This window comes from Cupressus sempervirens, chromosome 7, assembly GCF_028749045.1.
Source record: "Cupressus sempervirens isolate cs-2001-9-10 chromosome 7, ASM2874904v1, whole genome shotgun sequence".
Lineage (NCBI taxonomy): Eukaryota > Viridiplantae > Streptophyta > Pinopsida > Cupressales > Cupressaceae > Cupressus > Cupressus sempervirens.
In genome coordinates, this window is record NC_143124.1 from 916671361 (window position 1) to 916692331 (window position 20971).

At 37.6% G+C, this 20971-nt stretch overlaps 1 protein-coding gene across 6 annotated transcripts in view; it reads right to left on the minus strand.

Moving 5' to 3' along the window:
* The window catches only part of LOC149550517 (uncharacterized), a 30646-nt gene extending 12928 nt beyond the window's left edge, over positions 1–17718 (minus strand). For 2 of the 6 annotated variants that reach the window (XM_089793519.1, XM_089793515.1), the window contains exons 1-2: positions 17472–17718; positions 16094–17070 (exon numbers count right to left, since the gene is read on the minus strand). In XM_089793519.1, coding sequence (XP_089649645.1) covers positions 16099–16986 — 888 coding nt within the window. In that variant the 5' untranslated portion in view covers positions 16987–17070; positions 17472–17718 and the 3' untranslated portion in view covers positions 16094–16098. Of the gene's footprint in view, positions 1–16093; positions 17075–17471 lie in introns of all 6 variants that reach the window. The other 4 variants (XM_089793517.1, XM_089793518.1, XM_089793516.1 and 1 more) reach the window with 4 other exon arrangements.
* Between the last annotated feature and the right edge of the window lie 3253 nt (positions 17719–20971).

A 20971-nucleotide genomic window follows, 5' to 3' on the forward strand; every position in this document is an offset into this window, starting at 1 on the left:
CATTTGACTATCAATGTGGCTCATGCAGATCAGGAAAAGACAGATACAGGAACATTTCATACACCCCTGCTTAGCCAAGAATACATGCACTACAAATTATCACACGCGCATAAAAACGTTACCAAAATAAGAGCTTAAGGAAAGATTTCATATCCCATAGGAAAGCCCAATGGTTTGTCTTTCAGAACAACAGTGCAAGACCATCACACGTTTTAACTTGAACGACGCGGGAATCATAATGGTAAGCGGTGAGAACGCAGCAATTACAAAGAGAGGTGTTAGAAGACCACGCTGGCAGCTGGGTGAGGTGCTAATGAAGCCAAAAGAGGTATGCATCAAAAAAGAATCTAAGCTGACGACTCTTCCATGAGTGACAACATCTCCAATACATGATAAGTCTCTGACATTCCAGTCAGATATTGTAACTGGTTCTTCTACCGCCAGCCCTTGATAAGCGGAATTCCTCGATCAGTGAACTTAAGACAACAACAATTATACTGAACCTCTAGATAAGCAATAGATTCCATTACATATTCAAAGCACTCTAATGTGACCGAGATATAACAATTACAGAGATGATGAGAATCCACGATAATATTATTGAGGCTACTAGTCATGGTATTCATAACATATGGACTCCAAAAGGATGACCACTGCAAACAAAGAACTTTGAGCTTTGATGACTTAGAATGACTCAATGTCCTTCGATATTTGCAAGATTGGATTAGATTAAAAAAATGGCAGGAGACAGAACGATAGACAATAATAAACATAAAAATTTAGAAGTAGCAATCAACGCATCATATATAACATGCAAACTTAAAAACTTCTGTGAATATATTTTGCTCCTCTATTTTCTCGTAAGAAAAATGAAGACCATATGCGAACACGGAAAACATGAAAATCCTGACACTTAAAAGGAACAAGACGTCAAAGCAGACAAAACAGTTGTGCCAAGTGAGAAAAGATTTTCAATTCAACTGATGGCAGCCTGTCATCAAGCATTAGAAAATATGAGAGACAAAAGACTGTAAAGACAAGCCAAACAATTCAAGGCATAAAACACCTCCCATGGTGCAATTAATCTTCTTACAATCTAGAGCGCAACTCTAAGCCCAAGGCTAGGGCTCAGACTGAATTTTGACAGAAAGAATTTGATCTTGACTCAGCAGTCAAGTCATCTATCAAAGAGGACAAAACAATATAAGACAAAGAATCGAACCTCCAAAAAGAAATGATACGAACGAAGACAAATGCTCAAACAATCCTGACAAACAACAGAGGTAGAACAACAACTAAGAAAAAAAATATCGTAGACCACAACTAAGAGGCATAAAAACTTTCTTCATTGTTGTTATCAGACTAGGCTCTAATACCATGTTAGGTTTGGCCCAGAAATCAGATAAACAGCAATAATGAATAACCAGAAAAGACACAAGAAACACACAGAAATATCCTGGGAAAACCCTTCGAGAATGAAGGGAAAAACCCAGCCACACACAACAAAAGATTATTCTATTGATAATGAAATTCAAGTGTACAATGCCTTTCGCTTGATGTAATATAGAAAACATAAGGAGAGACTCTTCACATTGCAACTGAAGGTCTCTACAATTTCCAAAACACGACTCTTTATTTTCAAATACAGCTCTTTGTATTTACATGCCTCAATGCATGTTATAAGACGCATGTAATTGTATTTAAATTTTATAATTCATCATAAATGTCCTTTTCAGCTGAAGGTGACCATAACAATAATAACACCTAGAGATAAAGATCTCCATCACAGCTACAAACTCCAACAATTAAAGCCCTATGTTACCGGATTCATCCTAATAGCCCCGGATCCGGATTCGGGTCTGGATCCATGTGTGGATCCGTGAGGATCTGGGCAAGATCCGTAATCCTGCCTGTGGATCCGTAAGGATCCACGGCAGGCAGGATTACAGATCCTCAAAGATCCATGCGCGGATCCACGCGAATCTGCAGCAGGGCCCAAATAAAAAAGCAAAAAAATGGGCCCAACTTTATTTTTTAATGTTTTTTTTTTCCTAAAGGCCCTAAACCCTAAAAACAACCCTCTAAATCACAATGCAAGTTCATTTACTCTCTATTTTGCTCTCTCATACTTGCTAGTTTGAAGTAAAGTGCTTGGATTCGAAGGAGATCGGTTGTGGAGCTCCAAATACCTTGCAAGAAGTGTTTAAGGTATGCATTTCAACCATATTCTTGAGTTCTTTCATAGATTATTGATTTATTTTTAGTTTTCCAAATTTTCAAGGTTTTGTGTAAGTGTGAAGCATGGTTTTCTTTCTTTTCTTTTTTCTAGATTGCAAGAATAGAACAATGAGTAGTCAAGGCTCAGTGGGTGGGGGTGGGAATGTATCACCAAGCTTCAAAATTGATAAGGGGTCTCCTTTATGGAGACACACAAGAGTCGCACAATGTCCTGGGGTGGGGCATACATATGGAAATGTAATTATTGCAACATACAACATAGAAGCTCCTGTTCCCGAGTGAAACTACATTTTTTGGGCCTTGCGGGTGAAGGAATTAACATGTGTCAAGGTAGTGATAAGAAGGGATTACCAGCTGCACAAATAGCAGCATTAGCAAAAGAGCAAGAGGATGGTGATAGAGCAGTTGCAAAAGCAAAACATGGTGCTTCCAAAAGAACAAATACACCACCACCATCATCCGATCAAACAAACACAAAAACACATCCTTTTTTGCCTATGCCAACTACTAATGATGAAGACGAAGACCCATCTCCACTCACTTGCAAGAGATGCCCACTAGATAGGGCATTCCAAAATGAAAAGAGAGACATTGCTGATCACAAAATTGGACGTTGTTTAATTGCAAATGGTGTTTCATTTAATCTTGTGAGATCACCTTATTTTAGGGAGATGGTGGAAGCAATAAATGATGCACCCCATGGTTACAAACCGCCTGGTTATGAGAAGTTGCGCACTACCATATTACATGATGAGAGGAAATATGTAGAGGCTCAACTTCAACCAATAAGAGATTTTTGGGTTCAATTGGGTGTGTCTATTATTTCGAATGGGTGGAAAGATTGTAGAAACCGTCCATTGATCAATGTTATTGCTGTATGCCCTAAGGGGGCAATGTTCTTTAAGGCAGTTGATTGTGAAGGGCAAGTGAAAGATGCAGAATTTATTTCACACATTCTCATTGATGCCATAGAGTCAGTCGGTCCTGATAATATTGTCCAAGTGGTCACGGACAATGCAAAAGTTTGCAGGACTATAGGGATAATTGTAGAGTCTAGATATGATCATATCTTTTGGACAGCATGCACCGTCCACTCTCTCAATTTAGTGATGAAAGCAATTGGCACCAAAATAGATTGGGTGAAAAGGATATATGAGGAAGCTGAAGAGATTCAAATGTTTGTGACAAATCACCACATCTCACAAGCAATTTTTAAGAGTTTCTTGGACTTGGAGTTATTGAAGGTAAATTTGTATATTGAATATTATTGGATTCCATAATTATTAATTTTTGTTGTTGTTTACATTAACATGTTTTAATTTTTAAATGTATTACTAACTTGAGTTTAACATGTTCTTAGGTTGCTGAAACCCACTTTGCCTCTCACACAATCGTCTTGAGACGACTTGTGAAGGTAAAAGAAGCATTGAAACATATGGTCATTAGCCCCCAATGGGGCGTTTGGAAGAATTCCAATGCAGCAAGGGCCATAAATGTGAGAAGAATGATACTAGATGAGGATTGGTCGAGTCTTGTGAGTTATGTGTTGGAAATCACCGATCCAATAATGGCAATGCTTCGTTTCACAGACAGTGATGAGCCATGCCTTGGGGATATTTATGATTCCATGGATAGTATGCTGGAAAAAATTAAAATGGTAAGTTTTATGCTCTTTTACAACAATTTTTTATTTGAGAGATATCTAGATTCTAAAGTTTAAATTGACATATTCACTAATTATAATTATTATTCATATTTCATATCCTAGGTCATACAGAGGAGGGAGAATGATCCTAAGGATACCCTTTACAAGAAGGTGGAAAAAATTGTTCATCATCAATGGAACAAGATGACCACACCTTTGCACCTCCTTGTATATGCTCTATCCCCGAGGTATTGTAGTTCTTATCAAATGCTTGTGCTTATTTTATCCAACGTTTGTGCTATTGATATTTGATAGTGTTCAATTGTCTTTTGTTATCCCCAAGTACTATAGTGCAAAGGTACTTCGCCTTCCAGGTAGAGTGCCACCATTTAGAGATGCAAAGGTTGCAGATGGGTATAAGAGGGCTCTAGCTAAGATATCCCAAGATCCAGAGATTGGGGCAACTGTGAGGAGTGAATTTGCTGCCTTCAACTCAGGTGAAGATTTCCACCCTATTGCCATAGCACACTAAAGCAAGATGGGTGCCATCAAATGGTGGTACCTTCATGAGCAAGCCTTCACGTACCTCCAAGCTCTTGCCATAAAGGTCCTATCGCAAGTAAGTTTGTAAAATTAAGCTTAAGGTTAACACTCTCAATTCCTTGAATTTATTATTTAATTTATTTATCTTGATTGTTGTATTGATAACTTTTAATTTCTCTTTAGGTTGCCAGCTCTTCTGCAACTGAGCGAAATTGGAGTACTTACTCCTTTATCCACTCAGTCAAACGCAACCGGTTGGCTCCAAAAAAATCAGAGACCTTGTGTTCATTCACAACAATTTGCGCTTGTTGTCACGGAAGGATCCTAAGTACAAGAAGGGGCCCGAAAAGCTTTGGGATGTAGCACCCGAGACTCCTAATTTAGATATGACCATCCGGGATCTTGCTAGATCCACTTAGATTGATGTGGATGATGAGGAGGAGGATTATGAGTTAACAATCCCCTCTACTAGTACTACTAGTGGTTTGGGTTCCTCTACTGATACAGATGCAGCACTTGCAGCTCATCAGTACCCCTCTAATGCGGATTTTCTTGAAAATCGATTTGATGATTAAATCAAAAACTTTAGTCTCGACTCTTGACTCTTTTATGAGTAAATCATGTTACAAACTTTAAGTTTAATGATCTATATTTTGAATGTCACAAACTTTCACTTTCAATAATTCAATGTGAAGGTGTTGATTTTCTTTATAATCATGAAAATAGATTAATTATCAATGTCACTGATCAAGTATACTAGATTCATAGATGCATTCTATGAAATGATTTAGTTTTAGAATTATGTATATTTCTCTTATTTTTTAGTGTATATAATGCATATATATATATATGCACAAATCATAATTGGAGAAAAAAATCCCGAATCCATGGATCCGATTCACGTGCCCGAATCAGATTCATGTCACGAATCCGCAACTAAGTTACAGCCAAATCATAGGCAAAATCAGATCCTCTGCTATATCAAAAGTTCTGGATCGCTTTTTTTTTTTTTAGAATTCCAAATTTCTGCAGCAAAGCAGCCCCAAGAATGTTTTCTAACATCTGAATATGAACTTTTTCTTCTATAGAATGTTCAAAGATATAAGAAATCAAGCATGGCTCTAGGCTTACTTGAATTATTTTCTTAGACAATTGACATGTAGATTGGTTCAGCAAGTTCTCCTTTCTTTCTTCTTGTTCTTTAAAACTAATTTCCAAATTAGATAATGAAATGTTGGGCTTTGTGCACAAGAGCTTAAGTGATTTAGAATTGATGTGCACAAGAGTTTGTGTGGTTTCAAATTGATGTGCACAAAATTTGTGAACGTACTATTGCCTCTGATTGATAACAACCATATCATAAGCATATTGCCTCTGATTGATATGCACAAAATTTGTGAACGTAATATTGCTTTGCCGAAGGTTCCAAGCCATTGTGATTTCTTCAGCTTGGGTTCCTTGATTTCTGAACTATAATGACCCGATCAAAGTTTTCTAACATTTTTGTATATCTCCACTATTGCATCATTTATGTTTTCTAAACCATGATTGCAACTTTGTTAATAAATATTTTCTTCCGTATTAGTCAAGTTCAATTTTTCTATACATTTTCATTACAAGTCTTTTGATCAGAAGGTTTGAATAAGCAGCAGCATCAAACGCATAAAGATACTGTGGTAAAGGACAAAGGTAAGGGTAAGAAGACTCTGAAAATTAGTCAGTCAAGGGTATGTGATAGAGGTGGATTACTTGAGCCTGCTAGCAGCAGCAGAATTGGTCCTGTTGACAGTAAGGGCCCGTTTGGTTACTGGAATACAACCAGAATAGTCATTGAAAATTAAAATATCCGGTTGTATTCTTTGTTTGGTGCACGGAATGGGAATGGGGTATAGGAATAGTATTCCCATTTTAGGCCCAAAATGAGAATAGATCCATTCTCAAAAATACCTGTTATTAGAATGGAGAATAGGAATACTTCTTTCTTGGCTAGAGTATTCTTTGTCACTTTCATCAACATAGACCAGATGGAACAGAAAATCTTCAAAACACCCAACAATTTTGCAGCCATTCCCCATGATTTGCAGCAGCAAGGCCTTCAGATTCGCTTTGTCACTATTCTCAATGGCCTTCCTCATGACCATGGATGAATACAAGTGATGAATGAATATTTTCAAGCCCTGCAAAAATTAGGCCCCGCCATGGTTTGACTCCTGCAAAGCGTCACCAACAAGGCCCTGCCGATCACTTCTATTGTTATTTCTTTCTTCATGTCTTGCACCCACCATGTAGCCACATCGCTGGTCATGCCTCACGCCATTTTCTAGACTTATTGTGCCTTTGCTGCCATCACCCTCACCAAATCTTGGACGCTCATGGACAAGGGATATATTCTAATAAATGGTGAATGCAACTATAGATACCATTTTATTTCATTGAAATTGATGGTTTTGGGGACCAACTGCTCTGTTTATTAGTAGTGTTGTGTTTGTGGAGGGCAGTGAACAGCCTTTTTATGGGTGGTATGCCCTGACATGGCCCAAGGAATGGCAGCGGTGTTGCCTAAGGGATTTACAAAACAAATTGGGGATCACGGAAGGATTGTGCAGTGGGCACTTCAGCTGAAAGTTCTATCCCATCCCTTTGTATGAATTCTCAAATAAATTTTAGGTGAAACAAATAGGAATGGGATTGTCATTTTCCATTCCCACTCCCATTCCTATTTCCCATTCTAATTTTCTATTCCTATGCTTGTCACCAAACGGACCCTAAGACGATTGAATGCAGCAACAATGGAATTGGTTGTTGGCAGAGTAATAAGATATCTGATAAAGAGGCTATCTGGATGAATGAGCATGGGATTTATGTTTTGAATCCTGTCAGATGTTTATAAGTTCCTTCTTATGGAACATCTTCTTGTCACCAAGGATGTCTGATGCAGGAGCATCCTTGGGTGGCTGGCATTCTTGCATCGCCCAAGAATATTTTTTGTTGTTTTTGTTCCTTCCAGTTTGTGTGATTATGACATCTTAACGAGGACCTATCTTGGATCATTGTTCCATGATCGCACATCTTATGGTTTCATATCCTTCGAGTTCCAATCAATTTATCCTTGGGTAGCGTGTTCTTCACTGGAACTTGGGCAAATGATTGGAAGTTCAATTGCACAACGATTGCTCTTACACACAATGATTTGTGACTCTTCGTGGTGATTCTTGGACCATGTGTGGACCTATATCTTGGCTCACTCATCCTTATATGCTTAATTGTTTGATCGTTCATCTTATATTTGGGGTCAGACCTATTTGCATAACACATTTTACTGTTATTAGGAAATGTGATTCTTTTTGGGTCGGCTTGCTGAAGGTTGTGTATAAATGTGATGTAATTGTGATATTGCTATCAGGATTTAACTGTGTGATTTTGAGTCAAACTCATTGACCGATGTTTCATGAGTAGTGATTCAACAAGAATCCATCTCTCATGAGAATAAATGGAACACTTAACACTCATTGGATCTGGGTGATGCTCACTGGCAATATCACAATTTGACTTGCTGTGGAAATTATCTCCTACTTATCAATGTGATGTAATGTTATGTCTAGGGAAAAGGAGAGATGAAGGAGAGAGTCATCATCAAGAGGAGGTTGTCTTTGAGGCCAGGAAAAGATAAAATTCTATAACTTGTGTTAATCATATGTTGGCCCATGGAAATTAAACCTATATATTTGTAAATAGAAATAACTTGCAACTAAACTCACAGCTTATCTAATTCACGTAAGCTACTATCTAATACAAGGGAATTAATGGTTACCTAGTTGAGTAACACCTAGGTAACCACATTGTTATGATAATTTTTATATGGTGGCAACGGATGACACAGAGGTTCTTTTGGGCATCTAGTGGATGGAGTCTCTTGATAAATAAAAGTTTCAAGAGATTAGACTTTGCATTCAAGATTGATTGGAAGGTAACCAATTTGAGAGGCATGTCCAACAAGGAACACAGAAACATTTCAGCTAAGTGCATGGAGGCAATTTACGGGCATGATAATGTGGCATGGACAGCACATCACAGTGTTTGGTTTCTTCTAAACCCTTGGACAAAAGCCCTAAGTATTATCATGATGATCTTCAAACTGTGTTGGAGAGACATAAGTTTGGTTTTCAATGATTTCCCCCTAGGTACTGTCAAAAAGAGGATTTATGAACAAAGCCAGCCATTACTACTCCTTACAATCATCCAAAGAAATTCAAAGATGAAATTGAGAAGGCAAGGTAACCAAGGAGCTTCTTGACATGGGACACATCAAGCCTAGTTTGAGTACTTTTTCATCTTCAATAGTAGGACTCTAAAGATGTGCATTGACTCTAGGGCTATAAACAACAAGACAATAAAGAATAGGTACCCAATACCATTGATCGATGAGTTGTTGGATGACTTGCATGGGGCTATCTTCTTCTCAACAATAGCTCTCAATTCAAGTTCTCATAAGATAGATTTCAATGGTCATTATGGGAACTACAAGTTCTTGGTTATGCCCTTTGGGTTGACCAATGCACCTACCATGTTCAAGCTGCATGAACCACATCTTCAACAAGTCTCCGAGGAAATTTTTGTTGATGTTCTTTGATTACATACTTATATACAGCAAAATATGGGAGGATCATTTAAAGCATCTAGATGAGGTCTTGGAAATAATGGAAGCAAAATCATTGTATGAGAAGGCCTCTAAGTTTAAGTTCAACATGATGGAGATCCTATACTTATGGCACATCATCAATGAACAAGTACAAGTGCACCAAGAGAAGATTCCGACGATCCTTGATTAGCTACCACCGAGAACACACACAAAGTTACAACATTCTTTGCCATATGCACTTGCTACAGGAGAATTGTTAAGGGATCTTTGCAATTGGGAGCTCCTTTGATCAATCTCATTAAGAAGGGATCATTCATATCAGGGTAACGTGACTCGCGGCGAGTCACATGAGTTAGGCGAGTCAGAGAGCCGCACTAACCTCGTCGAGTCACAATGACTCGTGACTCGCGAGCGGCGAGTCACGAGGAGTGACTCGCGTGACCCGGCCTACTTGACTCGGCTGCGACGGGCATGAAACCGGGCCATAAAAATATAATTTTTTTCATTTTTTTTTATGTTTTTTTTTTAACATATCTCACTCATATAACCCTAAAAGGGCTCCATAACAGTCTATAGTGAAAAGAAGAAAGAGAGAGAGAGGTAGAAGAGAAATAGAGGTTTCTTGTTTTGCAACCAGCTGAAAGGAGGAGGAGAAAAGCTTGCATTTGTGACATCGGAGCTTGCATTTAGATCATCAAGGAGTTTATAGGAGCTCTTCTCAACACTTCCCAAAGCATTTGTAAGAGGTAAGACTTGATTGTTTAGATTTTGATGATTTTTTTGTCTATGCTTATGGGTTTTTTGCATGAATTTTTTTTGTTTGTTTATGAGTTTTTTTTTTACTTTAGATCTTCATAAAATGCAATGCTGAAATGGTAATATTTGGTCTAAAATGTCTTATTGCAGCAACCTTTACATTGTTCCTTAATTAAGTCATAATGGCTTCTGGAGGTAAAAAACCCAAGCTCTCTAAAGGCAACAAAAAAGATGAGTGTTGGAAGTTCACCATAGAATTTCCGGGTAGAAAGAGAACTCAAACAAAATGCCTATTTTGCAAAACCATTAATAGTGGGGGGATAAATAGATTAAAATACCATATTGCTGGCTTACGTGGTCATGATATTGAGCCTTGTGGAGCTGCATCTATTGAGGCTCAACGTTTTTGTTATGTAGCCTTGGAAAAATATGAACAAGAAAAAGAATTTTAAAAAAAAAATTTAGAAGAGTTAGCTTTGATTGGTTCTAGTTCCCTTCCACGCTCATCTGCAAATGTTTCTGAGTCAGTAGGCTATGTTGGAGAAGGTTCTTCCCGTCCCCCCTATTGTCCTAGTGCTTCTGTTGCTCGTGCTTCTTCTACATCTATTCCTTGCACTTCTAGTGATGCTACTGCTGCTGCCCCTTCTAGTAGTGCTGCTCTTCTTCGTCCTAGAGTCAGAAAATCTAGTAAGTTGGACAACTTTTTTGTACCACGTACCACTCCTGGTGCGCAACCCTCACTTGAGAGCATGGGCTGGAATAGGGAGATACATGAAGCTGGAGTAAGAGCAATTTGCAAGTTTTGGTTTTTCTACGACATTCCATTTATAGCAGCCAGGTACTTCAAGTTTTCAACTTCATTTATATTTGATTGTTTTACGTTTTAAGTTTTAAAATTTATATTCAATTTTATACTTTTAACTTGATGTTGAAAATTTGAAATATGTTAATTAAAATGTTTTTATAAATGTAATAGGACTCCTTATTGGCAGGGGATGATTGATGCAATTTCCATCTGTGGTGCGAGGTTCAAAGCCCCCACTGAAGATGAGTTGAGTGGCCCCCTCTTGCTAGATATGGTTGAGGAGATGAAACTTGAGTTGGAGGACCACAAAAAGATTTGGAGCCAAAAGGGGTGTACCATCATGACAGATGGATGGACAGATAGGAGGTCCAGAACCCTCCTAAATTTTCTTGTTTCTAGCGGAGGTAATTCATCATGCTCTACTTCTTGAAGTCTAAAATTTAATGTATACTATTATTGAATAACAAAAATTTTGTTTTATTGAGTATTGATTCTTGATTCTTGAATGATAATCATTTTGTTTAATTTTCACTTTCAAGATCCACCATGTTTTTGAGGTCCATAGATGCTTCTTCATGTGTGAAAAATGCAAAATTCTTATGTGAGACTATTGAGGAGGTCATAAGGGAGGTGGGGGAAGACAATGTTGTCCAAGTGGTGACAGATAATGCAGCTAATTATGTTGCTGTAGGTAAAATTTGAACTTCTAACTTTCTAAGTTCTACTTCTAAAAAATTTGTTTTAGTTTTTCATTAAATTTTGAAAATTAAAAGTTTTTTAATACATCAAAAATTTTCATTGTTTACTAACTAATTTAAAATTGCTGCAAGAAAACTATTGATGGAGAGACACCCAAAAATCTTTTGGACTCCATGTGCAGCCCATTGCATCGACCTCATGTTAGAGGATATTGGCAAGCTTGTATGGGTCAAATCATGTGTTACCAAGGCCAAAAATCTTTGTAAGTTCATCTATAATCATGCCTTGGTCCTCAGCACTATGAGGAAATACACGAAGGGAAAGGAGTTGGCTCGTCCTGGTATCACAAGATTTGCCTCTAACTTTATCACACTAAAATCCTTGCTAAGTTCAAGGTTAGAGTTGAGGTGCATGTTTGTTGGTCCAGAATGGAGTTTCTCCTCCTTTGTGAGCAGCCCTGCAGGGGTAGATGCAACAAAATGCATTTATGATGATGATGATTTTTGGGAGCCATGTTCGAAGATTGTGGAGGTAATTTAAAATTTAAATTTTAAATTTTAAAAGCTTAAGTCTTAAAATTTTATAAATTAATTTGTCTCATACATATTTTTGATTTATATTCATTGTGCAACTTTGCAAAGTTTCATCATTCACTAAATTGTTTTTTTGTTTAATTGTTTTGTAGATCACCGAGCCCCTTGTAGCCCTCCTACGAGTTGTTGATGGCAAGAAGCCCTCTATGGGCTACATTTATGAGGGCATGGATAGGGTCAAGGAGACTATTAAGGCCAAATATGTAGGAGTTGAGGAAAACTATGGCCCTATTTGGGACATAATTGATAGGAGATGGCAAAATCAGCTTCATAAGCCCATCCACGCAGCAGCCTATTACCTCAATCCGGCATACCGTTTCCTTGATGATTTCAAGGCAGATGAGGAGGTTCTTAGTGGCCTATACATAGTGGTATCGAAGATGCCTCCTAATCCCACAGATACATTGCTTGAGATGGATGCCTATAATAATGCATCAGGGCGCATTTTTTCAAGTCAAATTTGCAAAGAAGGTCGTACAAAATTGCAGCCAAGTAAAGATTGCAGCTTAAGCCTTATACAATCTAGTTTATAAATTTCTAGCTTTAAACTTAAAGCTCAAATTTTGAAATGAGACTAATATTTTTTTGTTTTCCTTTTTTCAAAATTCAGATAGATGGTGGCAAATGTTTGGGCCTTCAACCAAAAACCTTCAGCAAATCGCCATCCGCATTTTGAGCTAGCCAAGTAGCGCTTCTGGATGTGAGCGCAACTGGAGCATGTTCGAGCACATCCACTCGAAGAGGCGTAACAGGTTGTCTGTGCAGAAAATGAATAGTCTAGTCTTTGTGCACTACAACCTGCGCATTAGGATTAGGGAGATTTTTGATAGTGACACCTCTCCGATTACTCTAGAGGAGGTTGATCCAGAGTCTGATTGGATCACTGAGGCTACTGATCCTGTCTTTGATGATGAGGACCTACAGTGGCTTGACCAGGCAGATAAAGAGGGCCAGGCTAAGGCTGTGGCTATGGCAGCAGAGGACCAGAGAGCTCCAGTTGTTCCTAGTGGCAGCTCACAGAGATTGGCAGAGCCAGAGGCAGAGAGTACAGTTGATCCTAGAGGCACCTCACGAGCTGATGCTATGGCTACTGAGACATCCAAGACCTACCTTAGACCCCTTCCTAAGAGACATTTTGTAGATTATACTGAGCCTGAGCCTGAGGTTGAGGCTGAGGTTGGGGATGAGGATGAGGATGACGATGATGATGAGGATGACGATGAGGATGAGGATGATGATGAGGACTCCGACTAGGAGCCATAACTGTAGACTTATAGTCTTGTTTTAACTTTTTGTTTAACAGTTTAACAGTAACTTAATATATGATCAGCATTTGGAACATTTGAATTTGATGATGACTATTGAATCTTGATGTGTTGGATTTCATAATGCATAAATGATAATACATATACATTTTGATGGTTTGCATGGATTTATCTTAGTTTGACTTTAATTACTAGTAATATAGTATTTACTTTTAGCAATTTACCTTTGTAAGTTTGTAACTTTGTAGTTTGTAGTATTGTACATATGTAATCGATGTTTGACTTTTAAGTTTTAAGTTTTTAACTTTAAGTATGTGGCATGTGCATTATGATCAAATTATCTTCTATTTAATGATGTTATTGTGTCTTTATGCTTTATTCAATAATGGGTGCATGGAATGTTCTTTAAATCCTAAAAAATCTCAAAATTTCGAGGTTTTTTCACTTTGCCGAGTCACCGCCGAGCCGGGTCACGAGTCAAGTTACCCTTGCCGAGTCCGAGCCGAGTCCGAGTCTCGTTACACTGATTCATATGGAAGAGAGGCACAAAGGGTATTTGACAAGCTGAAGGAGGCTATGAGCACATGTCCAATTCATGCATTACCAAATTTCACACAGCCTCTTGTGCTCGAGTGTGGTGTATCAAGAGGGGAATTGGGGCAGTCTTAATGTAGAACTATCACCCCATTGCTTATGACAATAGGGAGCTTAAGGATGTCAAGACCCTAAACTCTATTTATGATAAGGAGAAGCTCGTGATCATGCACAGTTTGGAAAAGTTCAAATAGCATTTGGTTTGCGGAAGGTTTGTGGTCAGAAGTAATCATAACAGTTTGAGATACTTCTTCAAGCAGAAGGACTTAAATGAAAGGCAACAAAAGTGAGTAAGATACAAGAATATGATTTCGATATTGAGTGGGTGAAGGGGAAGAAGTGATGAAAACATGGTTGTTAATATCCCATGTTTCAAAAATAACACGTGAGGTTTATTTCTCAAGTCCTTCTGCTTGGCATGTGTCCATTTAATGTGATTACTCCAATGATGTTGTGGACTTTAAACCTTAATTATAAGTAGAAGCCCCCCAATAAAATGTTATAAGAAATTGAAAACAATTTGAAATCGCTGCATCCAATATTAAAAGATGTGAAGTTGAGTGTCCACACCCTAAAAGATAATGAATTTTTATAGACTCACATGTATAGTTATAATATTGAAAGGTGTGACGTAGAGAGTTCAAACTCTAAGAGAATAAATTTTGAATGCCCCGACTTGTCTTGTTATGTCCTCAAAAAAATTGACTTGGTAAACACTGAATAAAGTTTTAATTCCTGCACTTGTCTAGCTTGGATTTGCCCTTTTACTTCTGATATGACTGCTTTTAAGTATTACAACTTCGTGAACATAGGTTCAGATGCCAATTTTCCTCTCAAACATGCAAAGTCTTTATTAAATGACTGGACTGAAATGAATGAAGACTTTCATCCAGCAAACAAATAAAGCAATAACACTGATGAAGATTAGAATTTCTGATAGACAACGATCATAGATATAGTGGATAGCTCCTGTAGCTACCAAACTTTAACAAACCAAACATATAGATCAATCAGGTTAGAAACAACTATATATTGTAGACAATAGTGATCATATTCATTTGTGGTATGCAAGATAATGATAAGATTAAAAATATATATCTATCAATATTTTGTGATTGCATTTATAACCCCTATACCTCCTTTGTAGTGATAGTAATTGGTCAGTTATATTGTGATCTCCTGTAAAAAACCATGAAAGGATTAGGGAGGACCTCAATAAGGTAGCAGGTGCGAATTCCCCAGTTAAGCATCCTGCCTCATGTTGGATGGACAAGAGCTCCTGCCACTTGAGGCCAAGAGGTTGAGTTTGGATACTCCATGCTCTTAAGTTTGGTTGGGGTGAGCCTTAATTTTGGAGTTATTAGGGTGGCAGGTGCATATTCTCTTGCTTAATAGCCCACCTCTTGCTGGATGGACAAGAGCCCCTGCCACTTGGGGCCAAGAGGTTGGGTTTGGATAGTCTGCACACTTGAGCTTAGTTGAGGTGAACTTGGGGCATCCTAACATGCTTTCTCTCTAACTCTTATTATAATTTATGGATATAGAACTATTGATTCTTGACTTCTTAAATGATTTATTTAAATAGAATGAAAAGATTAGTAAAATATATGCATCTATACATTACCCAAACCCTTATAGAATATTTGGTAGAATTATATCAAATTTGTTGTCTCACATTTATTAAACTTGTGCTGAAGACATATTTATCTTGCTGAGGACATATTTATTAGTAAAGTTGAAATTCTAACTATATTACACCTCTTGTTTTTATTGAACTTGTGCTTCTAGGGCAAAATTTAGTGTAATCCCAAAAGAGGAAATCACGATACACTTCAACTTTTCTGATTTATCTGTAAAGTATTACATCTCTCGAGGGCCAACAGTGTAGAAGATCCTCAGCGTCTAAATTGTTTTGAGTTGTTATCTTTCATGTATCCACTGCAGATAACATATTGAGATGTATTATGAATTATGATGATCATCATTTAGTGTAGGTGGACATAGCAATGTCCCATTTCCATACCAATTGCCTTTATTTTATCTATTTATCAAAAAAATAACAGGCAGAATGAAGCAAAGCCACGTAGTATGGCACACCTAGATTTTATCACAAGAAAATTATATTATGATATGCATACAAGCTCCTCTTATTATTTGAACACATATGCTGAATCAAAATAAGATGACTCCCATGAGAAAATCAAATTATAGCAAAGTTTAAATGAGGGAAAGATACAAAAACAGAAAATTCAATTCATTTGTTTTATCAAACTGCCAAAGGAAACGAAAGAAAATATGAATACACGCAAAATTTACCCATATTATCGCTGAATATTGAGCATTTTCTTAGCCTCAACTTGTTCTTCCAAAAGATATTCACTTGCATATTTGCTAAGAAGCTCCTGTTTCTTCTTCTCTACAACCATTCGCTCAATTTCTTTTTCATCTGGAAGAGGCACATGAGCAATGAATTCTCGTTCTTTCTGTTGTTGGTTTCCTCTATCTTGTTTGTCCTCCTCCGGGATCTCCTCTTCTTCTTCGTACAGGATAGCTTTGACTGCAGCAACCTCACCGCTCTTGACTGTTTTCCTTGCTTCTCTCTTAATGGCCTCAATTCTCTGCCATTCTTTCAGTGCCCTAGACCGCATCTCCTCCTCTGCAACACGCTCAACATTCACTAAAATCCCATCCTCTTCATCCCTATAGCCATAATAACTTGCATCAATACGCTTGTAAATTTCATATCTGGATCTCCTCTTCTTGGCCTCTGGAGGCTTTTCAAACAGCTCCTTCACACCAGGTAGGTGTTTGGCAGCACCAAAATATCTGTAGCCTGGACCCCTACCGCTAGGATTCGGTACATCAACTTCATTTCCTTCCAAATCAGTCATTTTCGCCCCGGCTTTTGTATAATTTGGACCGCCAAGTTCAACAATCCGCGCTTCCCAATGCCCCTTTTCCCTGATCAACTTGTTAATTTCATCATTAAGATCTCGCAGCCGATGTTCACCAAGCCCTGGGTTCTGAATTTCCATCACCTTCTTTCCTATCTCTCTGATTATTTGCTGGCGCCACTTATCCGCTTCTGCCAAGTCTCGGCACTCCGAGGCCAAGTACGGACGTCTCTCCTTGGGTTTCTTTTTCTCTTCATTTTTGAAGGCCAGGAACCTATTCAACATAGACTGTGCTTTCTCTTCATTACGAGCCATTTTTGCTTTGCGGACAAAAAGTGAGTCTACCCCTAGAACACAAAAGACCTGTTACAGGTAACTACTCCTCTCTGTCTTGTCAATCTACCTGCCACATACAATGAAAATAAATAAAATTACCCTGATGCACATAAAATCCAACTGGTCTGAGATTTTAAACCCCGCCCAAACTTCCAACCGGTGCAACTTAAATTTCAACAATATCATCAATGGCGAACATATGAGAACCGAAGTTTAGTTCCAATGATAGAATTACGGGCCATATAATGCTAGGTCGAAATATTAGCATTCTTTGACGAACAGAATTTTGAGACGCGACCTATTATTTTTGTTTCTTGGCCTTTCAGACTTCGATGACTATATATGGAAACCCCGAGGGTTTGCCTATTTGCTGTTTCGGCCAAATAAAATTGATGAAAAATAAATCTAGCATAGGGAAGAACCATTAACAGCGGATATTTCTGATTCTGAAAAAGTGGACTTACCGGCAGTTCCTTTGATTTAGAATGCGACAGAAATCATCGCAATGGCCTCCTCCGCCCTATAAAACTCGGCGAAATTTGCTGCAAAATGTTCGAAGGGAAAAAAACAGCCTATCAGGTTTGTAGGTTGATTTCTTTCTCTTGATGAATATACCTTGTATTGAAATATATGGCTTCGCATGTAGAAAATATATGAAAATCTTTATGCAACTTTTCAGCTATTTAGAATAGCACGAGGGGTATGGCGATGGGGAATAAAATGCAAGTTTATGTAATATGGTTGTATATTATATCGTTTATTTATTTATTTATTTTCCATTTGCTTTTATTTTATTTTAAGTTAGTTAAAGGCAAAAGATAAGTTTATTTATTCAAAACACAAAAATCAATATTTATTTTTACATTTTTAAAATTGTTTATGTTATATTTACTATGTAGTATATTTAAATAGAGTGTTATTAAGTGTAATGATATTTTTTATATATGATAAAAGTTTAGATTATAAAATAGTTTTATATAAATAATTTTAATTGAATAAAAATATATATAATATAGATAATTTATATTTATTCTTCTTACAATTAGTTTTCTTGGAATTGAAGGGAGCTATGGTGGAGAGAAGGAAACCAGGGTTTCGAGATGTTGGCAGATGGCACCGTTTGTAGCAAGGCAAAGAGTAACATGCAAGCTTTAGTTTCCCATGGCGACCAGCCAAATTTCAGCCAGAGAAGCATGAAGGGTGTAGAGAGATCCGAAGAGATGAACATCAATACATGAATGATGGTCCAATCCACCATAAGGATGCTACTTCCTCCAAGTTCAAGACATTGGGACAAGTGGGGAGATGGATCAGAAAGGATGTCAATAGGAGGTTGAATGCATTAACTAAGGACTCCCAGAGATAGTAAACAATAAGGCGATCAAAATTCGAATAGATTTAGAGGAATGGAAATCCACAGTATCTCTCTTAAGAGAATGGGCTTTTTTTATGAAATGGGGGGAGGATGACCATCTTTGGCCAAGATGAAACAATGGATTGTTGATACTTGGGGATCGCAAACAACAATCAAGACCTTGACCAACGGTTTCTTTTTAATCATAATGGAGTCCAAATTGGGGAATATATGGGTTATGTTTAATGGTCCCCTTCTGATGGATGGAATGGGTTTCTTTATTAAAGACTGGGTACCCAACTTCAACCTTTAAACAAGCAAAGGTGGAGGAAGTGTCGATTTGGATCAAGTTATACAATCTTCCTCATGAGTACTGGAATAAGGATATTTTCAAATTGATAGGGGATAGACTAGGTTCTTTCATTAAAGTGGATGAAGCCATTGAACAAAAAGATTTTAGCTAGTATGTTAGGATTTGAATCAAGTGGAAACCTCATCCTCTGCTCCCTCGTGCTATTGAGATCGGAACAGCTGAGGGTTATTGGTGGCAAGAGATTGAGATTGAGGAAGCTATCAACCGATGTAAACTATGTAAGATTTGGGATCATACAGAGGAAGAATGCAAAGTTAACAAAAACAACAAGGAACTAGTGGAGCGAGGGACTATGGAGTTAAGAATGGACCCGGGTCCTTCAAGAACATCAAGTGAAGAACATGACCGAGCTGAAGGGGCAATTGAGCTCCTGCCAAATCATGGCTTGGATATTGAAACAACTTGCCCTATGGCAGAGGAAGGTGTTGCCAACGAAGCAATGTTGGAACCAAATTTAAGAAGTACTATAAATTTTACTTTGAATGGTCAAGAGGTTGTTAGGGAGCAAGTTTTGAAGGTGGTGGAGGAGGACTCTTTAAAGATCATGGAGGCTAGGATGGCAAAAATCAAAGATACGGATAATTAGGAAGGAGAGGAAGGGACTGATCTAACTGCTTTACACAAACTTTCTGAGGACTTAATGACCTCAAAGGTTGAGGATGGGATCAACACACTCTCCTCACCCCCAAAAAGGGGGGTCTCCTATCTTGGAGGAATCCCAGAGATTGAGGAGTGGTTGGGAGATGGAGATTCGACTGAAGAGGAAGGACTGGGGAATGTAGAACCACGTACAATTTCACAGACCAAATCATGCAAGGCTATTAATAGTCAGGAGGGTTGCAAAAGAAAAAAGGGAGGAGAAACAACTTAGAATTACTAGCAGGTGCAAGGAATATGCAAGGTCAAACCCACTTGAGATCTAGGAGGGACATAGTCTCTCTCCTAGGGGACTATGAAATTCCTAACGTGGAATGTTAAGGGTTGCAATGCTCCTGAAAAAAGATGCTTGATCAAGCAATCCCTTGATCAAAAAAAAGAAAACATTATATGTATTTAGGAAACTAAGATGGAAGTAGAGGAGGCAACGAAGGTTTTTGGAGTCAAACATAAATAGTTTGGCTTCTTCATTGAGGAGATTGGAGCTTTGGGAGGTTTGGGTATACTCTGGAATCCAAGACTTCCCAAGGGAGATCCCCTAGTGAAGGCAAGATTTTGGCAAGCTTTTAGGTTCTCTTCACAAACTATTAACTTATTAGGAATTTTGATCAATGTGTATGGGCCTACTAAAATGGAAGACAAAAAGGTTGTTTTGGGGGGAGATTTCTACTTTTTGCGCCTCTGTAGGCAATGAGCTTAGGGTTATTGGAGGTGATTTTAATGCCACTTTGATTGTGGCGGACAAAAGGGGAGGGGCTCATTCTTTGGGTTCTGTATAGGAAGACTTTTGTCTTTTTGTATAGAATCATATACTCTGGGAAGTACCTACTAAAGGTGGACATTTCACATGGACAAACTGTCATGCCCTAAATTTACGATATAAAAACACAACAACTTTTTTCTTTTTTTTCTCAAGGAAATTAAAGGTTAATGGGTGTGTTACGGAAGTTAGTTACTCGAGGGAATAGCATCGCATAAGCAATTATGAATCATCGTCTCTACATTGATGTTGTCATAATGATTCCATTTTTGTTTGTTTGTTTCTCTTTTTTCTTTTATGGAGTATGCTTAAGATAGCCCATGGTAAAAGACTACTTCCCAACACATTCGATCTCCCCATTTGACCCTTAATTATCATTGTAGGGCGTTATCGATGGAAAGCTTGTGCTCAAATCTTTCACTTGTTTAGCTAGTTAGGTGTTTGCATCTAGGAATTTTAAAATTGTTTATCCTTGACTTATTAACCGACTCTATGATGTATTACTGTTTAACAATCCTTATTTGTATGTCCTTCACATTTTTATAATGACATCTACTCAATGACCATTCCTATTTATTTTATTATTATTATTTTATTTTATTCTGAAATTTATTTATTTATTTATTTTAAAATTTTATTGTCCATTACTTAGATTTTTTATTTTTATTTTTCATATGATAAATCGACCCTTATGTTATTATTATTAATATTAACCATAATTCTCACATCCTCCTTAAATATTACTAAATTTATTTGCAATCCAAATTCTTAACCCCATACATTATTGCCTACCTCATCCAAATAGCAAATAAATGTTCAT